This window comes from Somniosus microcephalus, unplaced genomic scaffold, assembly GCF_052327205.1.
Source record: "Somniosus microcephalus isolate GS21.2 unplaced genomic scaffold, FLI_Smic_1.0 unresolved_chr1, whole genome shotgun sequence".
NCBI classification, from domain to species: domain Eukaryota; kingdom Metazoa; phylum Chordata; class Chondrichthyes; order Squaliformes; family Somniosidae; genus Somniosus; species Somniosus microcephalus.
Window position 1 is genome coordinate 146,485,516 of NW_028225179.1, and position 22,685 is coordinate 146,508,200.

The window sequence follows — 22,685 nt, forward strand, 5'->3', positions numbered from 1 at the left end:
TCAAAGATGGTTACGGTCACGGAATGAGCGTTAATCACGGCCATAAATCCTTCCACCACTTCATACAGTTCCCGAAAGGGAACAGTGTGAGGATACGTACGACGATGACCTCTTGCGCAATGCACCTCCTTGGACCCTCAGTCGCAGATGCGAGGGGGCAAATCGTGCAATTGTTAAATTTTTCATTTTATTGACATGTAAAATGTTGGCCCAGTAATTCCCTTCCAAATGCGCGAGTACGGTCGGGGTACTTACGCGTCTGGCCGGAGGAAATGCCGGTTTTCAGCATGCACAGCGCATGCGGGGAAAACCGGCATTTCCTGTCCTCTGAACGAAGGGGTTCAGAGGCAGAACGCATGCGCAGTAAAATTCGCCGCTTTCATTCATGCTTTCAGTGAGGTCAAGTCCTTACAACTTACACATGAAAAAAGCATGGGTACAGTTGCTCCAGAGGCTGCGGAGGAAGATATTTCTTATCGTGGAGCTTCTGAAAGTATGTATGTCTGTATATATTCCTTTGCGTGTTATGTATATATTCCTTTACTTATGTGTATGAATGTATTATTTAATTATGACTTTCAGAGAAAGTAACTTATTGGAAAATCATAATTAAAAACATACATTCATACACATAAGTAAAGGAATATAAAACATACATACATATATGTAAAGGAATATATGCGGACATACATACATAATTACTTATTACTGATGAAAAGTTTCTTTCTTAAAAGTGCTGGAAATGTTACATTACTCATTTTAGAACACTCATTTTCACATTCCATTCACACAGCCACAATTGCTCCTTCTACCTACCGTTCTGAAAACCCGTTTAAAAAAAAAAATTTAAACTTTAAAACTTACTTAAAATTTCTTAAAATAACTTCCCTCCCTTTCCCAAACAAAAATATTGCCTTTCAGAAGCTCCACAATAAAATATATCTTCCTCCGCAGCCTTGGAACAACTTTACACCTGCTTTTTTCAAGTGTAACTTGTAAGGACTTACCCTCACTGAATCCATGAATGAAATCTACGAAGTTCACTGCGCAAGCGCTGCCTGTGCAGTCGCACGCGCTGTGCCTATGAACCCCTTCATTCCGAGGACTGGAAATGCCGGCGGTCCCCCCATGCGCTGTGCATGCTGAATGCCGGCATTTCCAACGGCCAGATGCGTGAGTACCCCGACCGTACTCACGCATTTGGTCACGAATTTCTGGCCCATAAGATTCTGAGGGGGATTGACAAGGTAGATGCTGAGAGGTTGTTTCCCCTGGCTGGAGAGTCTCGAACTAGGGGGCATAGTCTCAGGATATGTAACATAAGAACATAAGAAATAGGAGCAGGAGTAGGCCAATCGGCCCCTCGAGCCTGCTCCGCCATTCAATAAGATCATGGCTGATCTGATCCTAACCGCCAATCCACTATCACAGAACCATCTCCTGAATCTAACAGCATTAGACACACGAAACAGAAGCAGGATCAGGCTACACGGCCCCTGGGCCCGCTCCGCTACCCACAGGGCCATGACCGATCCGAACCTAGACTCATGTCCAAATTCCTGCCCGCTCCCCGTAACCCTTAATTCCCTTTTCTTCTAGGAAACTGTCTATTTCTGTTTTAAATTTATGTAATGATGTAGCTTCTACAGCTTTTTGGGGCAGCATATTCCATGGACCTACCACCCTCTGAGTGAAGTAGTTCCTCCTCATCTCAGTTTTGAAAGAGCAGCCCCTTATTCTAAGACTATGCCCCCTAGTTCTAGTTTCACCCATCATCGGGAACATCCTCCCCGCATCCACCCAATCCAACCCCTTCACAATCTTATATGTTTCAATAAGATCGCCTCTCATTCTTCTGAACTCCAATGAGTAGAGTCCCAAAACTGTATGCAGTATTCCAGGTGCGGTCTCACCAATACCTTGTACAACTGAAGCAATACCTCCCTATTTTTATATTCTATTCCCCTAGCAATGAAAGCCAACATTCCATTGGCCCTCTTAATCACTTGCTGCACCTGCATACTAACCTTTTGAGTTTCGTGCACCAGGACCCCCCAGATCCCTTTGTACTTCAGTACTTTCCAGTTTCTTGCCATTAAGATAATAACTTGCTCTACGATTTTTCCTGCCAAAGTGCATAACCTCACACTTTCCAGTATTGTATTCCATCTGCCAAATCTCTGCCCACTTACTTAGCCTGTCTATGTCCCCTTGCAGGTTTTTTATGTCCTCCTCACTCACTACTTTCCCTCCCATCTTAGTATCATCTGCAAACTTTGATATGTTACACTCGGTCCCCTCCTCCAAATCGTTAATATAGATTGTAAAGAGTTGGGGACCCAGCACTGACCCCTGCGGAACACCACTAGTTACTGATTGCCAGTCTGAGAATGAACCATTTATCCCAACTCTCTGCCTTCTGTTAGATAGCCAATCCTCTATCCATGCCAGAATATTACCCCCAATCCCGTGATTTTTTATCTTAAGCAATAATCTTTTGTGTGGCACCTTGTCAAATGCCTTTTGGAAGTCTAAATACACTACGTCCACTGGTTCCCCTTTATCCACCCTATATGTTACTTCCTCAAAGAACTCCAGCAAATTTGTCAAACATGACTTCCCCTTCATAAAACCATGTAGTCGGCCATTTAAGACCATTTCTTCATTCAGAGGGTTGTGAATCTTTGGAATTCTCGACTCGAAAGGGCTGTGGATGCTGAGTCGTTGAGTATATTCAAGGCTGAGATAGAATGATTTTTGGACTCTAGGGGAATCCAGTGATATGGGGATCAGGCGGGAAAGTGGAGTTGAGGTCGACGATCAGCCATGATCTTATTGAATGGCGGAGCAGGCTCGAAGGGCTGTATGGCCGACTCCTGCTCCTATTTCTTATGTTCTTATTACATTTGGGAATTTAGCCTTTTAAATGTTAAATACCCCCATGTCTTCAGTAACACTGGACACCAGGGACAGGGAAACGGAGTCAGTAAATTCTTTAAAAGGAAATTAGATAATTGCTTGAAAAGAAGCATATTAAAGTGTAGGGGCAGTGAGTGGGACAGTGGAATTTGTTTGTGTGGATTGGCCTATAATTCAATAATGGTCAATAACCATAGGTCATAGATTTAAAATCATTGGTAAATGATGAGAAATTTATGATTCACCTCCCATAGTGAGGCGCTAATCTGCATTTCTCGGTGCTTCTCCTCCCACGAAGATGCAGCCCTCCCCCAGATGCTTTTGGGTAGATTTGTCCGCTGCTTGCTGCTGACCCGCAGCTCACACCCACTTGGGCAGTAGCACTGTCTGGCAGTCAAAGTCACTGCGTTCTTGAATTTTATTGCATCTGGACTGGGATCCTTCCAGGCAGCATCTGGTGACCTTTACCACATTCGTCATGCACCATTGCATAAAGAAGGTGACTGATGCTCTCTTCATGCTCCAGAACTAGCCGCGTGTCAAGCCAAGCTGTTCCAGTACAGCTACAACACTGGCATCTATCCAACATTCTGGAAAACTGCTCAGGTATGTCCTTTCCACAAAAAGCAGGACAAATTCAATCCAGCCAATTACCACCCATCAGTCTACTCTCAATCATCAGCAAAGTGATGGAAGATGTCATCGACAGTGCTATCAAGTGGCACTTACTCCCCAATAACCTGCTCACTGATGCCCAGTTTGGGTTCCGCCAAGACTACTCGGCCCCAGACCTCATTGATGCCTTGGTCCAGACATGGACAAAGGAGCTGAATTCCAGAGGTGAGGTGAGAGTGACTGCCCTTGACATCAAGGCAGCATTTGACCGAGTGTGGCATCAACGAGCCCGAGTAAAACTGAAGTCAGTGGGAATCGGGGGGGGAACTCTCCACTGGCTGGAGTCATACCTAGCACAAAGGAAGATGGTTGTGGTGGTTGAAGGTCAAACATCACAGCCCCAGGACATCGCTGCAGGAGTTCCTCAGGCAGTGTCTTAGGCCCAACCATCTTCAGCTGCTTCATCAATGATCTTCCCTCCAACATAAGGTCAGAAATGGGGATGTTCGCTGATGACTGCACAGTGTTCAGTGCCATTCACAACTCCGCAGCTAATGAAGCAGTCCATGCCCGCATGCAACAAGACCTGGACAACGTTCAGGCTTGGGCTGATAAGTGGCAGGTAACATTTGCGCCACAGAAGTGCCAGGCAATGTCTATCTCCAACAAGTGAGAGTCTAACCACCGCCCCTTGACATTCAATGACATTACCATCACCGAATCTCGCACCATCAACACCTGGGGGGTCACCATTAACCAGAAACTTAACTGGACCAGCCACATAAATACAGTGGCAACACGAGCAGGTCAGAGGCTAGGTATTCTGTGGCGAGTGTCTCACCTCCTGACTCCCCAAAGCCTTTCCACCATCTACAAAGCACAGGTAAGGAGTGTGATGGAATATTCTCCACTTGCCTGGATGAGTGCAGCTCCAACAACACTCAAGAAGCTCGACACCATCCCAGACAAAGCAGCCCATTTGATTGGCACCCCATCCACCACCTTAAACATCACTCCCTCCACCACTGGCGTACCGTGGCTGCAGTGTGTACCATCTACAAGATGCACTGCAGCAACTCACCAAGGCTTCTTCGGCAGCACCTCCCAAACCCGCGACCTCTTCCACCTAGAAGGAGAAGGGCAGAAGGCGTATGGGAACACCACCACCTCCAAGTTCCCCTCCAAGTCACACACCATCCTGACTTGGAAGTATTTTGGCATTCCTTCATCGTCGCTGGGTCAAAATCCTGGAACTCCATCCATAAGAGCACTGTGGGAGCACCTTCACCACATGGACTGCAGCGGTTCAAAAAAGGCGGCTCACCACCACCTTCTCGAGGGCAATTAGGGATGGGCAATAAATGCTGGCCTTGCCAGCGACACCCACATCGCATGAACGAAAAAAAAAACTGTGGGCCATTCACTTCATTTTCTTCCCAATGGAACCAGAAAAACAATGAGGACGAGCTGTCCAGTGCTACAGACTGGCAGGGATCCCACAGTTACAAGGAGCAACTGAATGAATACATATCAAAGCCCCGTATGAAAACCTGCTCAGTATCATGAACAAGTAATGCTTTAATTTGATTCATGTGGAGCTAGTGTGTGATGTCCCATATCTAATATTGAACATTAACCCCACTATCTGGGAAGCTGTCTTGATGCTTCCATCATGTATTAATCTACCACACCAGCTCCTCTGACTCAAACCAAGTATCAAGATGGTTGATTGGTGATCAGGGTTATCCCCAGCAGTCATGGCTTACACTGCACTAAGGTTTCTACAGACAGAGGGGGACACCAGACATAATGAGGCCTATGTCAGTGCAAGAAGGGCGATAGAGAAGACTATAGGGTGGAAAAATTGGAATTCATCCACTTTGGGGCGTTAATATCGGCCGGGCGCAAACTTTAGCGCCTGGCTCTAATTATCACCTCCGATTGCAAAATTCGCCTCTATCGCCCCTGTCGGTGATTTGAGCACTAAATCAGGCGCTACACACCTCTCTTAAGGCATTAACGTCTGGGAGCGAGGCGCTACCTCAGAACGCTACCGAAGCTCAGGTGATGACTGTTACCATGGAAGCCAGACAGACTGGCGCCCTCCAGTTCTTAAAGGGGAGGGGCCATCTTGCTCGCCAGCCACATCCTGCTCATTGCAGCTTGAATCTTGGCCTGGAGAGACCTCGAAAGGAATTGTGTTGGAAGCACTAGTGGATAGGCCCAGGGAAAGAGTTTGGTGCTTAGGAACCTCAAAAGTGGTGCTGAGGACCAGAACTCCTTAGGACAGCGTTAAATCTCTCTAGATGTCTCTCTCCCGCTCAACCTACATGTACCAAAAATGTTGCCGACAAGAAAAAGCAGGAAGCGCCCGCCTTTAAATAACGCTCCCCCATCCTCTTCCCGACTTGAAAACGTTCCCCTCTACCTGTCATTCCTAGCGGGCGGCGCTAAGGCAGGGGGTTCCACTCAATTTCTGGTCCGAGGCGCTACTAGGCGTTGTACGCTCAACCAACGTCACGATCTGCGGGCACAGGAGATCGTGGCGGTAGTGTTTAGTGCTGCCGCAAAACTGCTGGTCAATTTTACGAATGGCGCTAAAATTGCCGTGCTCGGGCGCTAAGTTCCGAGGGCCCTGTTAAACGCCCCCCCGCAGGCGCTAATGGGCGGCGATAACTAACCAAATTGTTCCCCCATGCAATTTTGAAGCCCAGTTTCTCGATGCCTGTATAAATCTTGTAGAGCCCTGCAATACAGTCTGTCGAGAGTCACCAGAATCACTGCAGCTTGCTACGTACGACATAATATCACAGTGAAGACGAGCTTGCTGCTACTGGAAGGGGATGATGATGAAGACGGGGGAAGAATATCCATTCACACAGCATGAGGAGGGTGCACAGGAAGGGGAGAATGTGGTACAAAACCAGTAGCCAGAGACAGGAGGACACCAATTCTAGCGCAGTGCTTTCAATGAATAAAAGCTGACACACTTCCATCGATGTAGCAAAGAATCAGGGTGTCCTTCCTGCTACTCCTTCAGACCTCTTGCCACTTGTGTTTCCTGCTGTTTAAGAAATCACCTGTCCTTTAATTAACAGGCCTCAACAGCGCTCTATTCCCTCCCTGCTAACTCTGTCTCTCAATGAGGAGCACTATCACTGCTCCTAATTTGCCCTGTTTGAATAATTAGGGCCCCAGGACATCAGTGGGTTAGTGGCAGAGACACGTGGACTAAACCAGCAACTGGTGAGAATCCAGCCCCTCACATCGAAATAAAAGACACAGGCACAGACATGACCTGATTCTGTCATTGAGCATTCTGGGATTCCTTGACTTCTCCATCAATTTTCTCCAGGACTCTTTTCCCAATAAGCAAATCTCTGTGTAGCTTTTCCTTCAAAAAGCTACATCGCTCCCTTCTCAGGGTCTCCTGGTGTACCCCCAACATCTCTAGTGTTGTGCTGTAGATTGAAATCCATGTCCAGCTGAGAGGGCAGACGGGACCTCAGTTTAATGTCTTGTCCGACACTGCAGCACTCCCTCAGTACTGCACTGGAGTGTCAGCCTGGATTTTGTGCTCAAGTCTCTGGAGTTGGGACTTGAACCCATGACCTTCTGACTCAGAGGTGAGAGTGCAACCACTGAGTCACGGCTGATACCTGGTCTGAGTCCTCGAGGTCTCTGAGCTCTGCACAGAACACACAGTCTGCTTATGGAAACTGCAATTTGATGTTCACACCAATAAAGAGGGTAATGGAAAGCCCAAACTATAACTCGCACAAGAACATTCACCAAAAGAATGGCTTAAAAATAAACATGATCACTGCAGTTACCTGTAAGGATGATGAAACATTCCTCTCAATGTCAGTAAATAATGGGACAAATAAAAGGAAAAGAAAAAAAAACCTGAGTGTTGGAATTCTGAAATATATGTATTTATAGAATGTTATGCTTTTATCAGTCTGCATTCAAAAACAGACTCGTGTTTTAGTTACATCCTACTTCGGAACTGAAGACTGGAAGATAAGTAAAACTCTTTGCAGGGCGGAATAAAGAGACAAACAAACCACAGATAGTTTAATCAGAGAGAAAGTTCATGCATTCAATGAACTGAAAACTGCTCCGTAGTAAAGGGAGAACCTGTTCGATTGTACAAGATCCTGTCAGTGAGGCAATGATAGGACATTAAGAGAAGCAAAGAGTGTGGAGCCAGCTAAGATAGGGAGAATGCATGGGAAAGATTTTCACAAGGAAAAGAGGCAAGATTTCATAGAAATTGGCAAGAAATTAATAAAAGACTGCAGTGAGAGGTGACATGAAATGTGGGTGAGGTCAGTGTTTGCAGCATATTCTGTTTACATTTCAGACCTCATAAGAACATAACAAATAGGAGCTGGAATAGGCCATTTGGCCCTTCGAGCCTGCTCCGCCATTCAACTAGATCATGGCTGACCTTCTACCTCAACTCCACCTTCCTGCACTATCCCCATCTCCCTTAATTTCCTTAGTTCCCAAAAATTTATCGACCTCTCTCTTGAATATACTCAACGACTGAGCATCCACAGCTCTCTGAGGTAGAGAATTCCAAAGATTCACAACCCTCTGAGTGAAGAAATTTCTCCTCATCTCAGTCCTAAATGGCCGACCCCTTATTCTCAGACTGTGACCCCGTGTTCTAGATTCCCCAGTCAGGGGAAACATTTTCTCAGCATTAACCCTGTCAAGCCCCTTACGAATTTTATATGTTTCAATGAGATCACCTCTCATTCTTCTAAACTCGAGGGAATATAGGCCTAGTCTACCCAGTCTCTCCTTATAGGGCAATCCCCTCATCCCAGGAACCAGTCTGGTGAACCTTCGTTGCACTCCCTCTAAGGCAAGTATGTCTTTCCTTAGGTAAGGAGGCCAGAACTGTACACAGTACTCCAGGTGTGGCCTCACCAATGCCCTGTATAATTGTAGTAAGACTTCTTCACTCTTATACTCCAATCCCTTTGTAACAAAAGCTAACATACCATTTGTTTTCCTAATGACTTGCTGTACCTGCATGTTAACTTTCTGTGATTCATGTACAAGGACACCCAGCTCCCTCTGAATGCAAACATTCCCCAGTCTCACCATTCAACAATATTCTACTTTTTTGTTTTTCCTACCAAAGTGGATAACTTCACACTTCCCCACATTGTATTCCCTTTGCCATGTTCTTGCCCACTCAGTCAACCTGTCTATATCTCTCTGCAGCCTCTTTGCGTCCTCCTCACAGCTTACTTTACAACCTAACTTTGTATCATCAGCAAACTTGGAAACGTTACACTCAGTCCCTTCATCTAAGTCATTAATATAGACTGTAAATAGCTGAGACCCAAGCACTGATCCTTGTGGTCAAACATGAATTCCCTTTCATAAAACCACGTTGACTCTGCCAAACCATATTACTATTTTCTAAGTGCCCTGTTACCACGTCCCTAATAATAGATTCTAGCATTTTGCTGATGTCAGGCTAATTGGCCTATAGTTCGCCGTTTTTTCTCTTCCTCCTTTCTTAAATAGTGTGGTTATGTTTACTACCTGCCAATCCGTGGGGACTGTTCTGGATTCTAGGGATTTCTGGAAGATTAATACCAGTGCATCCACTATCTCTGCAGCTACCTCTTTTAAAATCCAAGGATGCAGGTCGTCGGGTCCAGGGGATTTGTCACCACTTAGTCCCACTTCCTGCAATTATCCGATCATTCAGCCCATTAATGTTCTCTCTGTGATTGGAGCATCTGCTATATTCGCTGCTCACGATGCGGTCTCCTCTACATTGGGGAGACCAAACGCTGATTGGGTGACCGCTTTGCGGAACACCTCCGTTCAGTCCGTAAGAGTGACCTCGAACTTTCGGTCACTTGTCACTTTAATTATCCGCTTCACTCCCACTCTGACCTCTCTGTCCTCGGCTTCTTACACTGTTCCAATGAAGCTCAATGTAAGCTCGAGGAACAGCACCTCATCTTTGGATTAGGCACTTTACAGCCTTCTGTACTCAACATTGATTTTAACAATTTCAGACTATAAGCCCCCATTTGTTCAGGCGGCAGCTGTTGATGATTCTGCCATCCCCATTTGCAACATTTTATCTCTCCTGAGTTCAATCCTAGCACAGACTGTGCCTTCAATTCTTTCCTCCCCTCCCCTCCCCCTTTCCCTGTCTCTGCACCTGCTTCAAACCTGTTACATCTCCAACTTTTACCAGTTCTGACGAAGGGTCCCAGACCTGAAACGTTAACTCTGTTTCTCCCTCCACGGATGCTGCCTGGCCTGCTGAGTGTTTCCAGTATTTTCTGTTGTTATTGCTATTCTCCCCCTTTTCTTTCTCCCCCTCTACTCAGGGATTTACTTATATTTCAGTTTTCAGTTCTGATGAAGGGTCGACACCCAAGATGTTAACTTGTCTCTTCTTGCTTCAGATGCTTTTTGTCGTGCAGTATATTTCCAGCATTTTCTGTTTTTATAATAAATATAATAACTGTTGAAGTCAAATGTTGGCACCTGAGAATCATTTTGTGCACAGATCAATCTTTACAAAAGCGGAGTCTGTAAATGTAGAATTGTAATAATTTCATGGGATCCTATTCTAAGGATATCGACCCCATCAATCAGAGTGACTGGCAGTTATACCACACCACACGCAGGATTACATTCTATGTTTTTAACCAGAATGATTTTAATTTTACCCAATCTATTTGTTCATTCGGTACAAATGTATTCAATGACATCAAACTGATACTGACCAGTTCTGCATGTGTAACTGCTGGAAGCTGTTGATTACATTTTCTCGTTCAGTTCACTGACCTGGTCCTTTACTTCCTCTGTCTCGGTTTCTTTCAATCCTCCTGACTGTTTATCCCTTTTCCATTTGCCTATCTGATAACTACCTGTATATACTTTCTCTCCTGTTGTGTGAAGGGGATAATTTGTTTGCCACACTTACTCAAGAATTTGGAGCATATAATTAACTTGAAATGAGAATATTTGTAATTATTTTATTTATTCAGCAAACCTGGGTTGCTGGACAATTCCAGACACTGTCACTAGAGAGGATTACAGTGTGTTTAGATATAAAAGTGTTAATGTTCAGTGTGACCAAAACTGGATTGACCTTGTGTGAAAGTCTACACAAACATCCTTTAGTCAATAATGAATTTCTGTTCATGTTATACTTCACTTCAATGTCTTGTCGACCACATCTGAACCGTGACATTTTAAGTCCCAGATCCCTTCCTTGGCCCTTTTATTGTAGATCACGATACACTGTGATGGAGAAAAGCCCCCAGAAAATACTGGAAAGCCTCTGGAGGTCAGACACAGTATTTTGCTTTTGCACCGTGATGGAGAATATATGGTGAGATAAGGAGCCTCTCTCCCTCTCTCTCTCTCCTTCCCTCTGCCTGTCTCTCCCTCTCAGCTTGTCTGCCTCTCTCCCTCTCTGCCTGTCTCTCTCTCTCTCTCTCCCTGTCTGTCTCTCTCTCTCTGTGCCTGTCCCTCCCTGTCTCTTTCGCCCTGGCTCTCTCCCTGTCTGTTGTAAAGTCTGTGGGCTGAAAATTCAGTAGGCTTAGCGCCCCATTTGGCGCGCTGGAGGGCCTAGCGCCGCAGTTATGGCCAGTTTGAAAATTCAGTGGGGCCCTTCCGTCGGCGTTACACCGGTTGCGCTGCGCCGGCACCGATGACGTCATCGGTGTGCACAGCGTCCCGGTTGCCGTGGTGACGGGCCCCAGCGCCGAAATTGAGTTGCGGCCGCCTCGCCCGTGGCAGCCGCAACTAAGATTTTTTCAACCGAGTCTTCCCCGAGTTAGCGCCGGCGCATTAAGGTCGCGCGGCGGCCGGCCGCTTTCCCGACGGCCGCCTGCCCGCACCTCCCTCCCCGGACTCCTCCACCCCCCCCTCGCGGACCAGATGCGTCTGGCCTGCAAGCCCGGCACTTGTCCGAGGTGCCGGGCTCATTTTTTTCAACATTTGAACGGACAGCGGGCGGGTGCAGGCAGCTCCTCCTTAACTGAAGGAGGAGGCCTGCACTTCCCCAGCCTGCCGCACCGCATCGGGTCCCGCAGCGCCGGATCAGCGCCGCAATGCGGCAGTCAGCGCCCATTGGGAGGCGCTCACGCCCGCCAGTAGCGCCGGCAGCCGTCTGGGCGCGGCGCTACTGAATTTTTGGCGCGCGCAGGGGGACTTTGCGCCGGCGCTAAATTTCCGGCGCTAAAGCCCTGGCGCGGCGCCAACTCAATTTCTAGGCCTGTGGGTTGTATTGCAAATAATACACAGACTCCAAGATTAACAAATAAAACAGGTCTTTACTATTCAGAGGTTCGGGCGAATCTGCCCTAGTTAACATATCACAACCCTTATATACTGGTGTGGTCACTATCGGTATTACAGTATACATGAGCCAACAAATAGTGCCACACCTAAAGTAGTGCTCTTAAAGGCGAACGGTTACATTCTATAGTTCCCTTAAAGGTAAACGGGTACATACACTACAATCCTCCCTTTTTAGCTTTTTACTTACAGAATCCCGTTAAACATACAATCTTCAACTTTATATAAACAGTTTGCAGATATACTCTCGATGGAGTCAACGTCATATAACAGTTTACAAACATACTCTCAGTGGAAACAGTTTACAGGTTCAGTCTCTGTGGGAACAGTTCATAAATTCAGTCTCTGATATTAATTCGTCCCAGGCAGCATCTTTTTTGGTGTAGCCGGTTCACATGGTAAACGTGACTCCTCCATAGCCTTTTTAACAGCTTGTACTTTCGTCCTGTTGAACCAGCAGTGCGGACTTATACAACCCACTGGCTGTCTTGATAATGTCCCCGGATTTTTTTACTAATTTAGCACCTTTCGTAGTGTTCGGCCTGAGGTAGTAGAAGTAATAATATTTTAAACAGTTATTATCTCCGGCTTCTTCTTTTTCTTTTCTGCCTTTTTGAAACTCTCGGAGCTCCTTTCTCAGCGGCCAGCTGTAGCGCCACCAACTCTCTATGTTCCTTAGACCTTAAGTGCTTCATCCGCATTTCAGCACTTTGGGAGTTTTCATCACACTTTGGGCAGACCACATCCTCGTAATATTCAGTGTCACTCAACAGGTCATGGTCACATTCGGGGTCATCCTGAGTTAGTCCATCGAGAGGCCCTTCTACTTCTTCCTTACCCAACTGGACGCTAGCCGACTGCTGTTCCTTCTCTATCTCTCTTTCTTTAAAAGACTTCCTCATGCGTTCATATTCATTCCACTCCTCCAGGGTTGTCTGCCATTCCTTCACTACTGACCTCAATACCTCCCCTTCCATCGAGGATTGAGTTATCAGGTGATTTAATCCTTCTACCGCAGCAGCTGTTTCCACATCCAGACATCTCTGCTGAAGAGACTTCTTCATGTGTTCAGCTTCCTCCAGCTTTTTCTGCTCCAAACCCCTCTCCTTTGACGATTTAAGCTCATGTTCAGGGCCCATTCTTACGGTCTCTGTGTTTCTTACAGTTCCCTTTTCTTCCACTGAAAAGATTCCCAGTTGAATCTGTTCTTCAAGTCGTTGAACCTCGGTCATTGCCGCCTCATATCTGTCTTGGGTTTCCTTTAATATTTTTATGAGTTCTTGGACATCTTGTCTTTCCTGTTCTGCCATGTCTTTCATCTCCAAATTCTCATCCTATAGCCTTTGGACTTCTTGCTCATGGTCAACCTTTAGTTGCTCATGTTCAACCTTTAGTTGCTCATATGCTTTCACTAACACTAGCTTTTCGGAGGTTGCCAAGTTAACCCCTTCCAGGAATGTAGTCTGAGCCTGTTCATACTGTTCTTTCAACTCGTTACACTCTGCTTGCAACAAGTCGTAGAGATGAACTGGAATACCATCCTGACTTCCTGAAGATTCCTCTTCCTTTAGATCGTTCTGTGCATATTCTAGTTCCTGAACAGCCTCAGGGAGATGTGATTGGTACTTGGCCACGATGGCTCTATGGTCGCTCTCTGCTTGAGCTAGCTGTCTCTGTTGTCTTTCCAGGGTCTCCCATTCGGTGTCCCAGAACTTTTTCATCTTTTCCATCTCTTGTACGAGACGGGCACTCAACTGTTCTAATTGTCGTTGTACTTTGACATAATTTTGAGTTCGAGCTCGGTGTTCTTCCGTCATGGATGAATCCTTAGCTTGAACAGACCCAGAATTCTGTGTCAACCTGGAGTTCTGCTCTGCAGCTTTATTCTTCTTGGTAACATAAGCCAGTCGGCCTGTCTTCGTTTCCTTCCCCATCGTCGGCAAGTCCCTTTTTGCTTTGCCTTCCATATTTGGATTGGTCTTATCGTCATCCATTTCAGAATCTGAGCTGATAGCTTGCACCGAGTCCTCCCTCATTATGGCTTTTAGGTAATGCCATTCCATGTTTATTTTCTTAATCCACTCCCGTCCTAGAAGTGGTGGTCCTCCCTCAGGTAATACGTACAGATTCATTCGTGGGTGTTCTTTGCCCCTATCTCTCACTTTGACTCGTATTTTTCCCATGGGGTATACATTATGCCCCGTGTATGTCTGTAATACGAATTTGGTATTTCTTAAGGGTATGTGAGAGAATAGCCGGTGGTAGTCCTTTTGGTTGATGACTGATACAGCTGATCCCGTGTCCAGCTCCATTCGTACTTGGACTCCAGCTATTTTTAGTGTGACCCAGATCGTCTGTAGATCAGTTACTTTACCCGCATTGTGGATTCTCAGACTATCCAGCTCCTGGCTGTTTGGGTCTGAGTCTGAATTTTGTTCGTCTGAACTCTTTTCAGCCACCTGATGTACCTTGTTGTACTTTTCTTGTGGTGGTGGCTTCCTTTGCTTGTTGGTCTTCTTTCCGGACCTGCATACCTTCGCGATGTGACCCAGTTTGCCACATTTCCTGCACTCTTGGTTCTTAAACCAGCACTGATTCTGGTCGTGCGTTGTCTTTCCACAACAGTAGCATTTGGAAGTGCTTGCAGTAATTTGGTCCACCCCGAGTGCCGCCGCCTTTAGCTGCATTTCCGCCGTTCCTTTCGCTGCGGCTTCGTGCGATGAAGCTATGAGGACAGCCCTGTCCAGTGTGAGGTCGTTTTCTTCCAGAAGTCGCTTCTGCGTTCCTTCTTTGGCCAAGCTGCATACGAACTTGTCCCGCAGCGCCTCTGTCAAATTCCCTCCAAACTGGCAGTATTTCGCTAGCTTACGCAGTTCGACTAAGTATTCCGCATTGCTTTCATCTTTCCTCTGGGTTCTTGCGTAAAATCTGAATCGTTTAGTCAGCTTCAATGGTGTGGGGTTCAAGTGATCCTTCAGCACTGCTACAATCTCATTGAAAGTCTGATCTGCCGGTTTAACTGGAGAGAGAAGATGTTTCAACAACCCGAATGTTTCTGCACCCATCATGTTAAGTAAGGTTACAGCTTGTTCCTCCTTCGCTATTTTGTTAGCCTTGCAATATATCTCAATACGTTCTACGTACGTGGGCCAGTCTTCTATCTCGGAGTTAAAATCGTTAGTCTTCCCTCGCTCAGGCATCTTTCTTTCCTTGGTGGCAGCACCTGTATTTCTTTAAATATACTTATTATTCTCTCTCTGCGAAACAACAGAATTTCTATTTAACTGTTTAACTTTCTCTTTTTTTTTCTAAAATGGCGGTTTCCCGCTCTTAACTTCTTCTCCGCCTCCAAAAATGGCGGTTTCCCGCGCTTGTCTTCTTCCCCGCCTAACCGGCGGCTTCCCGCGTTTCTTCCTCTGTTGGAAGGGGTAAGCCTTGCCCTAGGGCGACGACCGCAGTTTTACGGGGTTTGTAGCCTGTGCGCCGGCTTCAGTTTGTTCTGAAGCGCGCTAGAAAAGCCGATCGCGTTCCTTGTTCTCCTCCCCCCTTCTTTTCAGCAGGGGCAACCGGCGCTGGGGACAACCAGTTGGCGTCGGACAGATCCAGCTCCTGATCCTTCACGGCAGCTGCTGTAAGCCGCTGGCCGGAACCTCGCTCGGTCTCACTCTCGGGCTCTGGCTCTCCCGCTCGCGTGGCTCTCGCTTGCACCCTCTCGGCTCTGGCTCACCCGCCCGCGCGGCTCTCGCTCGCTCCCTCTCGGGCTCTGGCTCACCCGCTCGCGCGGCTCTCGCTCGCTCCCTCTCAGGCTCTGGCTCACCCGCTCGCGTGGCTCTCGCTCAGCGGATTCAAACGCCTCTCCCCGACCTCCTGCAGTCCGGCCCTTTTTTCCCCGGCTGCGGCTGATTCTTCGTGGGTTATTTAGTTATTTATTTATTTATCGCCACCGCGCCTTGTGATCCCGGTCGCTGTCCGGCCTTTTTTTCACCCCCTCGACCGTGGTCGAGTTCACTGCCCTTATCCTCCGGATATTTTCCACACTTTCCCCTACTCACAGTCGTTGCGGTCGCCGGTTGCTTTATTTTGTTAGTTGATCGACGCACTCCGCACCGTGGTAAAAGGGTAGTTGTGCCTGTTGCTGATGAACTTTTGTTGCTAGTCTGCTTCCTTTCTGTTGCTGCAGCCTCGTGTTTTCTTCCAGCAGCACGACGAAGGCGATTGCCTCACTTCGACGCTCCTTAGTAGCTTAGGAAGTACTGTTGCCGCAGGGTACGATCGGCCTCGTCGCCATTGTAAAGTCTGTGGGTTGTATTGCAAATAATACACAGACTCCAAGATTAACAAATAAAACAGGTCTTTACTATTCAGAGGTTCGGGCGAATCTGCCCTAGTTAACATATCACAACCCTTATATACTGGTGTGGTCACTATCGGTATTACAGCATACATGAGCCAACAAATAGTGCCACACCTAAAGTAGTGCTCTTAAAGGCGAACGGTTACATTCTATAGTTCCCTTAAAGGTAAACGGGTACATACACTACATCTGTCTCTCTCCCTGTCTGTCTCTCTCCCTGTCTGTCTGTCTCTCTGTGCCTGTTTCTTCCTGTCTCTCTCGCCCTGTCTCTCTCCCTGTCTGTCTCTCTCCCTGTCTGTCTCTCTCTCTCTCTCTCTGTGCCTGTCCCTCTATCTGTCTCTCTCCCTGTCACTCTCTCTCCCTCTCGCTTGTCTGTGTCTCTGCCTGTCTCTATCACTCTCTGTGCTTGACGCTCTATCTTTCTCACTCCCTGTCTCTCTGTGCCTGTCTCTCTGCCTGTCTCTTTCTCTCTCTCTGCCTGTCGTTCTCTGTGTGTGTCTCTCTCTCTCTCTCCCTGCCTCCCTCTTTCCTCCTGTCTCTCTCCCTCTCTCTGCTTGTCTCTCCATCTCTGTGCCTGTCCCTCTCTCGGGCTCTCTCTGTCAATCTCTCTCTCTCTCTCTCTCTCACTGCCTGTCTCTCTCTCCCCCTCTCTTTCTCTCTCTCACTGCAGGGTGTGTCCTCCTGGTAAAACCTTTCCCCAACAGTGTCTTCCCGTTTCTCCTGTGCGCTGCTGAATTAATTTCTAATTCTGGATCATTGCCGATTTTACCACTCACTAACTGGCTGTGAAAGTTGCAGTGAGCGACTAACTTTCTATCTGTGTCCCTCTGTCGCCAGCTCCAGTCACCTTGGACCCGAATACAGCCAGTCCTCACCTTCTCCTGTCTGAGGACCTGAGCACCGTGAGATACAGTGGGAAACAGCAGCAGATCCCCGACAATCCGGAGAGATTTAATTACTGCGTCTGTGCCCTGGGATTGGAGGGATTCACATCAGGGAAACATTCCTGGGAGGTGGAGGTGGGGAACAAGACTGCCTGGGATGTGGGTGTGGCCAAAGAGTCCATCAACAAGAAGGGTGGAATCACCCTGAGCCCAGGTAACGGATTCTGGGCAGTGGGCCTGAGAGATGGGAATAAATACTGGGCTTGTGTCAAACCATGGAAACCCTTAGAGCTGAGTGTGAACCCAAGAAAGATTCGAGTCTGCCTGGATTATGAGGGAGGGAAGGTGTCCTTTTATAACTCAGATAACAAGTCCCATATCTACACTTTCACTGGTACATTCACTGAGAAACTCTATCCTTACTTCAGTCCATTCCTCCCTGATGGGGATAAAAACACAGACCCGCTGAAAATCTGTCCCCGGACAGTAACAATCCAGGGTTTTATCCCTTTATAAAAATAAAACAGCTTCTTATACCAGACACAATATTCCCAGACTCGGCACCTCCAGCGAGACCGCGCAGGCAGCCTGAAGCTTATTGGAAACCCGCGGTGCACCGGCCCAATACTCCACCCATTGACTCATCCGGTGAGTGCCAGGTCCCGGCAGTGGAGCAGGAGTCTGGGAAAATCACACCCAGATAATCACCGATAAATACCCGCAGGGTCTGGGAAAATCACACCCGATAACACCGATAAATACCCGCAGTGTCTGGGAAAATCACACCCAAATAATCACCAATAAATACCCACAGGGTCTGGGAAAATCACACCCAAATAATCACGGATAAATACCCGCAGGGCCTGGGAAAATCCCACCCGATAACACCAATAATCACTGATAAATACCCGCAGGGTCTGGGAAAATCCCACACCAATAATCACCGATAAATACCCGCAGGGTCTGGGAAAATCCCACCCAATATCACCAATAATCACCGATAAATACCCGCAGGGTCTGGGAAAATCCCACCCGATAACACCAATAATCCCCGATAAATACCCACAGGGTCTGGGAAAATCCCACACCGATAACACCAATAATCACCGATAAATACCCACAGGGTCTGGGAAAATCCCACCCGATAACACCAATAATCACTGATAAATACCCGCAGGGTCTGGGAAAATCCCACACCGATAACACCAATAATCACCGATAAATACCCGCAGGGTCTGGGAAAATCCCACACCGATAACACCAATAATCACATAAATACCCACAGAGTCAGGGAAAATCCCACCCGATAACAGCAATAATCACCGATAAATACCCGCAGGTTCTGGGAAAATCCCACCCGATAACACCAATAATCACCCGCAGTGTCTGGGAAAAGCCCACCCGATAACAGCAATAATCAGCGATAAATACCCACAGAGTCTGGGAAAATCCCACCCCGATAACACCAATAATCACTGATAAATACCCACAGAGTCTGGGAAAATCCCCCCGATAACACCAATAATCACCGATAAATACCCGCAGGTTCTGGGAAAATCCCACCCGATAACACCAATAATCACCGATAAATACCCGCAGGGTCTGGGAAAATCCAACCCGATAACACCAATAATCACCGATAAATACCCGCAGGGTCTGGGAAAATCCCCCCCGATAACACCAATAATCACTGATAAATACCCGCAGGGTCTGGGAAAATCCCCCCGATAACACCAATAATCACCGATAAATACCCACAGGGTTTGGGACAATCCCACCCGATAACACCAATAATCCCGGATAAATACCCACAGGGTCTGGGAAAATCCCTCCCCGATAACACCAATAATCACCGATAAATACCCACAGGGTTTGGGACAATCCCACCCGATAACACCAATAATCGCCGATAAATACCCGCACGTAGTGGGAAAATCCCACCCGATAACAGCAATAATCGCCGATAAATACCCACAGAGTCAGGGAAAATCCTACACCGATAACACCAATAATCCCCGATAAATACCCGCAGTGTCTGGGAAAATCCTACACCGATAACACCAATAATCCCCGATAAATGCTCGCAGGGTCTGGGAAAATCCCACACCGATAACACCAATAATCACCGATAAATACCCACAGAGTCAGGGAAAATCCCACCCACTTTACTGAATAACTACAATAATCTGAATATCTGCACTTTGCCATTGTCCAGTGCCTCAGCGATTGAGAAAACAGTTTGATTTTAGGATCCCAGCTTCTGTTTATAATAGTAAGTTGTATGAGTATCAGTAAACAATGAACTGAACCATAGTGATAGAATAGGCTCACACACACTAACACATTGCTTTAAGAATAATGTCCTGTGTAAGATGTTGGAAACTGCTGAATTGATGGCGTATCGGGTCTGTATAATTATTCCATTCCCTGTGGTCCTGAATGTATTTCTCTACATGTATTTAGTGCTCTGCTCTATATCTCTGGAGGTGATCTTTATGTGAGGTCCCTCAGCTTCACTGACTGTGTTTGACATGTGATGTAAGGTCACTGCAATATACATCCAATACTTTGTAGAAATACTTGCGATGCAATCTGATCACGGGTTTACTTGTTGGTCATTTAAAGCATCTCTCTATTTACAACATGTGTGTGATTCCTGTGATGAGTGTGTAATGTGAGAGTTTGGGATCTATAACAAAGTTCCTTACAAACATTCCCGTCTGACAGAGTGACCGCTCCAGTCTGATAGGTGATCAGACTCCAGTTAACATCGGATGAATGTAACAGACCGGGGATGGAAAGGGTTAATCAGTGATTCCTACAGCTAAGCTGAAGTGAATTCCTGAAGTTTGTTAGTGTAGTAATGAAGCAGAGGGGAGATGAGGAGATATTTGATGCAGCGAGTTGTTATGATCTGGAATGCACTGCCTGAAAGCGGGGTGGAAGCAGATTCAATAGTAACTTTCAAAAGGGAATTGGATAAATACTTGAAGGGGAGGAATATACAGGGCTATGGGGAAAGAGCGAGGAGTGGGACTGATTGGATAGCTCTTTCAAAGAGGCTCGATGGGCTGAATGGCCTCTTTCTGTGATGTCAGATTCTATGAATGTCAATGAGTGGTGTCAATTCTCAGCTTTAGTCTGTCACGTATGATAATATAATCTCCAAACCATGGTGTCTTAGAACATATAATCAATGTTAGCATTGTGTGTCCAGGGGAATTACTTGCTGTTTATTGACTTGACACAGGAGGGACACATGAATGTTAGTTGGTCAAGGTAAAGCCAGCATGGGAATGTAGAAAGGGTGCCAGGGACAGACAAACCGGTGCCTAAAGAGACACAATTCAGAATCAAGCTTGGGAGTGACCAGGATCCCAGCGAGGACGGACTGAGCAGCTACACGAAAGAATGGGTGGGATGAGAAGGTGCTGTTACCCATTGGCAGGAGCGACAAGGACTTGGGTGCTAAGTCCTGCAGGAAGAGAAACATCTGTGTTGACACTTTCTGATAATCAAAGAGTGGGAAGGAGCAGGGAACGCAGCTGCTGAGACACGCTGACAATCACAGGACAATGATAAGAGAGGGTATAAAAATAGAGAGCCTGAACTGAGGAGGAGAGCTACGGTGAATCCTCCACAGAAGAAGCCTTGGTTGGCGTAGTTCCCAGGACAGAGACAATCATTGTGATCACTGTGCCCTGTTAGGTGAGGCTGTCTTATGGCGGGAACGTTGTACGATGTCCTCTATCTGCTGTGACATGTTGCTGCTTTGCTGGTATGTTTCAAGTCTCTCGCAAATAAAGCTTCAATTGATTTTAATCTACATATATGTAGTCGTGTCTGATTCAACAGGCCTGAACTCAGATTATATTTAGGGACACAGTACATCATTTGGCTAACAGGTGTTATCAGTTCCTGTTGCCTGGTTCCATTCTTATCTGTTGAGTCATAGCCAGAGAATCACTTGCAATGGATTCTCTTCCTGGTGTCCCCCAAGGTCCTATTCTAGGCCTCCTCCTATTGCTGATCTACATGCTGCCCCTCGGGGACATCATCCGAAAACACAATGTCAGGTTCCACATTGTTGTGTCCATGTATAAATAAGACACGGAATGCAGGAGAACGGTGCAACAGGTGTTTACTGAACTGAGGGTACACTGGAACTAACTGTACAGATTACTAAAATAACAACAGAAAATGCTGGAAAAACTCAGCAGGTCAGGCAACATCCGTGGAGAGAAATTTGAGTTGACGTTTCGGGTTTGACCCTTCTTCAAAACTGGAGAGAAAAGGAACTAGTTCCTTTTCTCTCCAGTTTTGAAGAAGGGTCAAACCCGAAACGTCAACTCAAATTTCTCTCCACGGATGTTGCCTGACCTGCTGAGTTTTTCCAGCATTTTCTGTTGTTATTTCGGATTTCCAACATCTGCAGTATTTTGCTATTGTACAGATTACTACTCAGTGTTATATACAGGTGTGGTCACTGCTGGTACTGCAGTATACAGGGGCTGTAAAAGATAGTTCCTCCCTTAAAGGTGCATACATTACAATTCCTCCCCTTTTAGATTAACAGTACCATAACACTCATTTAACAATTAAATATTAAACTAATTACAATTACAATTTTGTACAATACACATTAGCTGAAATTAATCTCTTTATAAATTCAGTCTTTGGGGAGGCTTCCTGATCCTTTCTGGATAGTGCCTTTCCCGAGTGTCTTGCTCTTGTGGCGGAGGCAATTCTGGCCCCTTATCGTTGGTTGGTTCATCAGCTTCCAATGCTACTGTTTCTGAGGTAGATGCAACCTGTACTTCGGGTTCATCACCAGGTACGTATGGGCGAGGCATAGGGTTGATTTGTTCCTGTGACCCTAGGATCTGGTCAGCATGGCGTCTCACGATGCTCTCCCCAACGTCCACTGTGTACATTAGTGGCCCCTGCCGTGTGCATATCATTCCTGGCTGCCATTTTTCTGTTCGGTAGTCGCAGGCCAAGACTGGTTGCCCTACCTTGAAGCTCCTTGTTGGCTTCTCATGGATGTGCTGGAATTGCTTATTCTCAACATCTCGTCGTACGTTTGGTCTGAGCAAATCCAGGCGAGATCTTAACCTTCGGTTAAAGAACATCATGGCCGAGGCCTGGTTGGTGACTGCATGTGTCACATTCCGGTAGGCTAACAGGAAATTGTCCACCATGTGCTGCAGTGGAATGTTGTCATTGTACATCACCTTTATTGCTTTTTTAAAGGTTTGTACGAACCTCTCAGCCAATCCATTTGTAGCTGGATGATACGGGGCGGATGTGTAATGCTTTACCCCATTATTCTTCAAGAACCTTCGGAAATCTTCGGACACAAACTGTGGTCCATTGTCGGAGCAAATCTGTTCTGGCAAGCCATTCCTGGCAAAAATGGTCCGTAGGACTGCAATAGTTTTCTCCGTGGTGGTGGAGGACATTTTGATGACCTCTGGCCATTTCGAGTGCGCATCCACGGCTATTAAAAACGTTGAGTCCATGAATGGACCAGCAAAATCAATATGCACCCGTTG

The 22,685-nt window shown here is 46.7% G+C and overlaps 1 protein-coding gene across 1 annotated transcript in view; it reads left to right on the forward strand.

Annotated features, from left to right (window-relative positions):
* Positions 1-20,956, forward strand: part of LOC147096204 (zinc-binding protein A33-like) — a 69,385-nt gene extending 48,429 nt beyond the window's left edge. The window contains exon 6 of the mRNA XM_085975073.1: positions 17,084-20,956. Coding sequence (XP_085831199.1) covers positions 17,084-17,646 — 563 coding nt within the window. The 3' untranslated portion in view covers positions 17,647-20,956. The remainder of the gene's footprint in view (positions 1-17,083) is intronic.
* Positions 20,957-22,685: the final 1,729 nt, after the last annotated feature.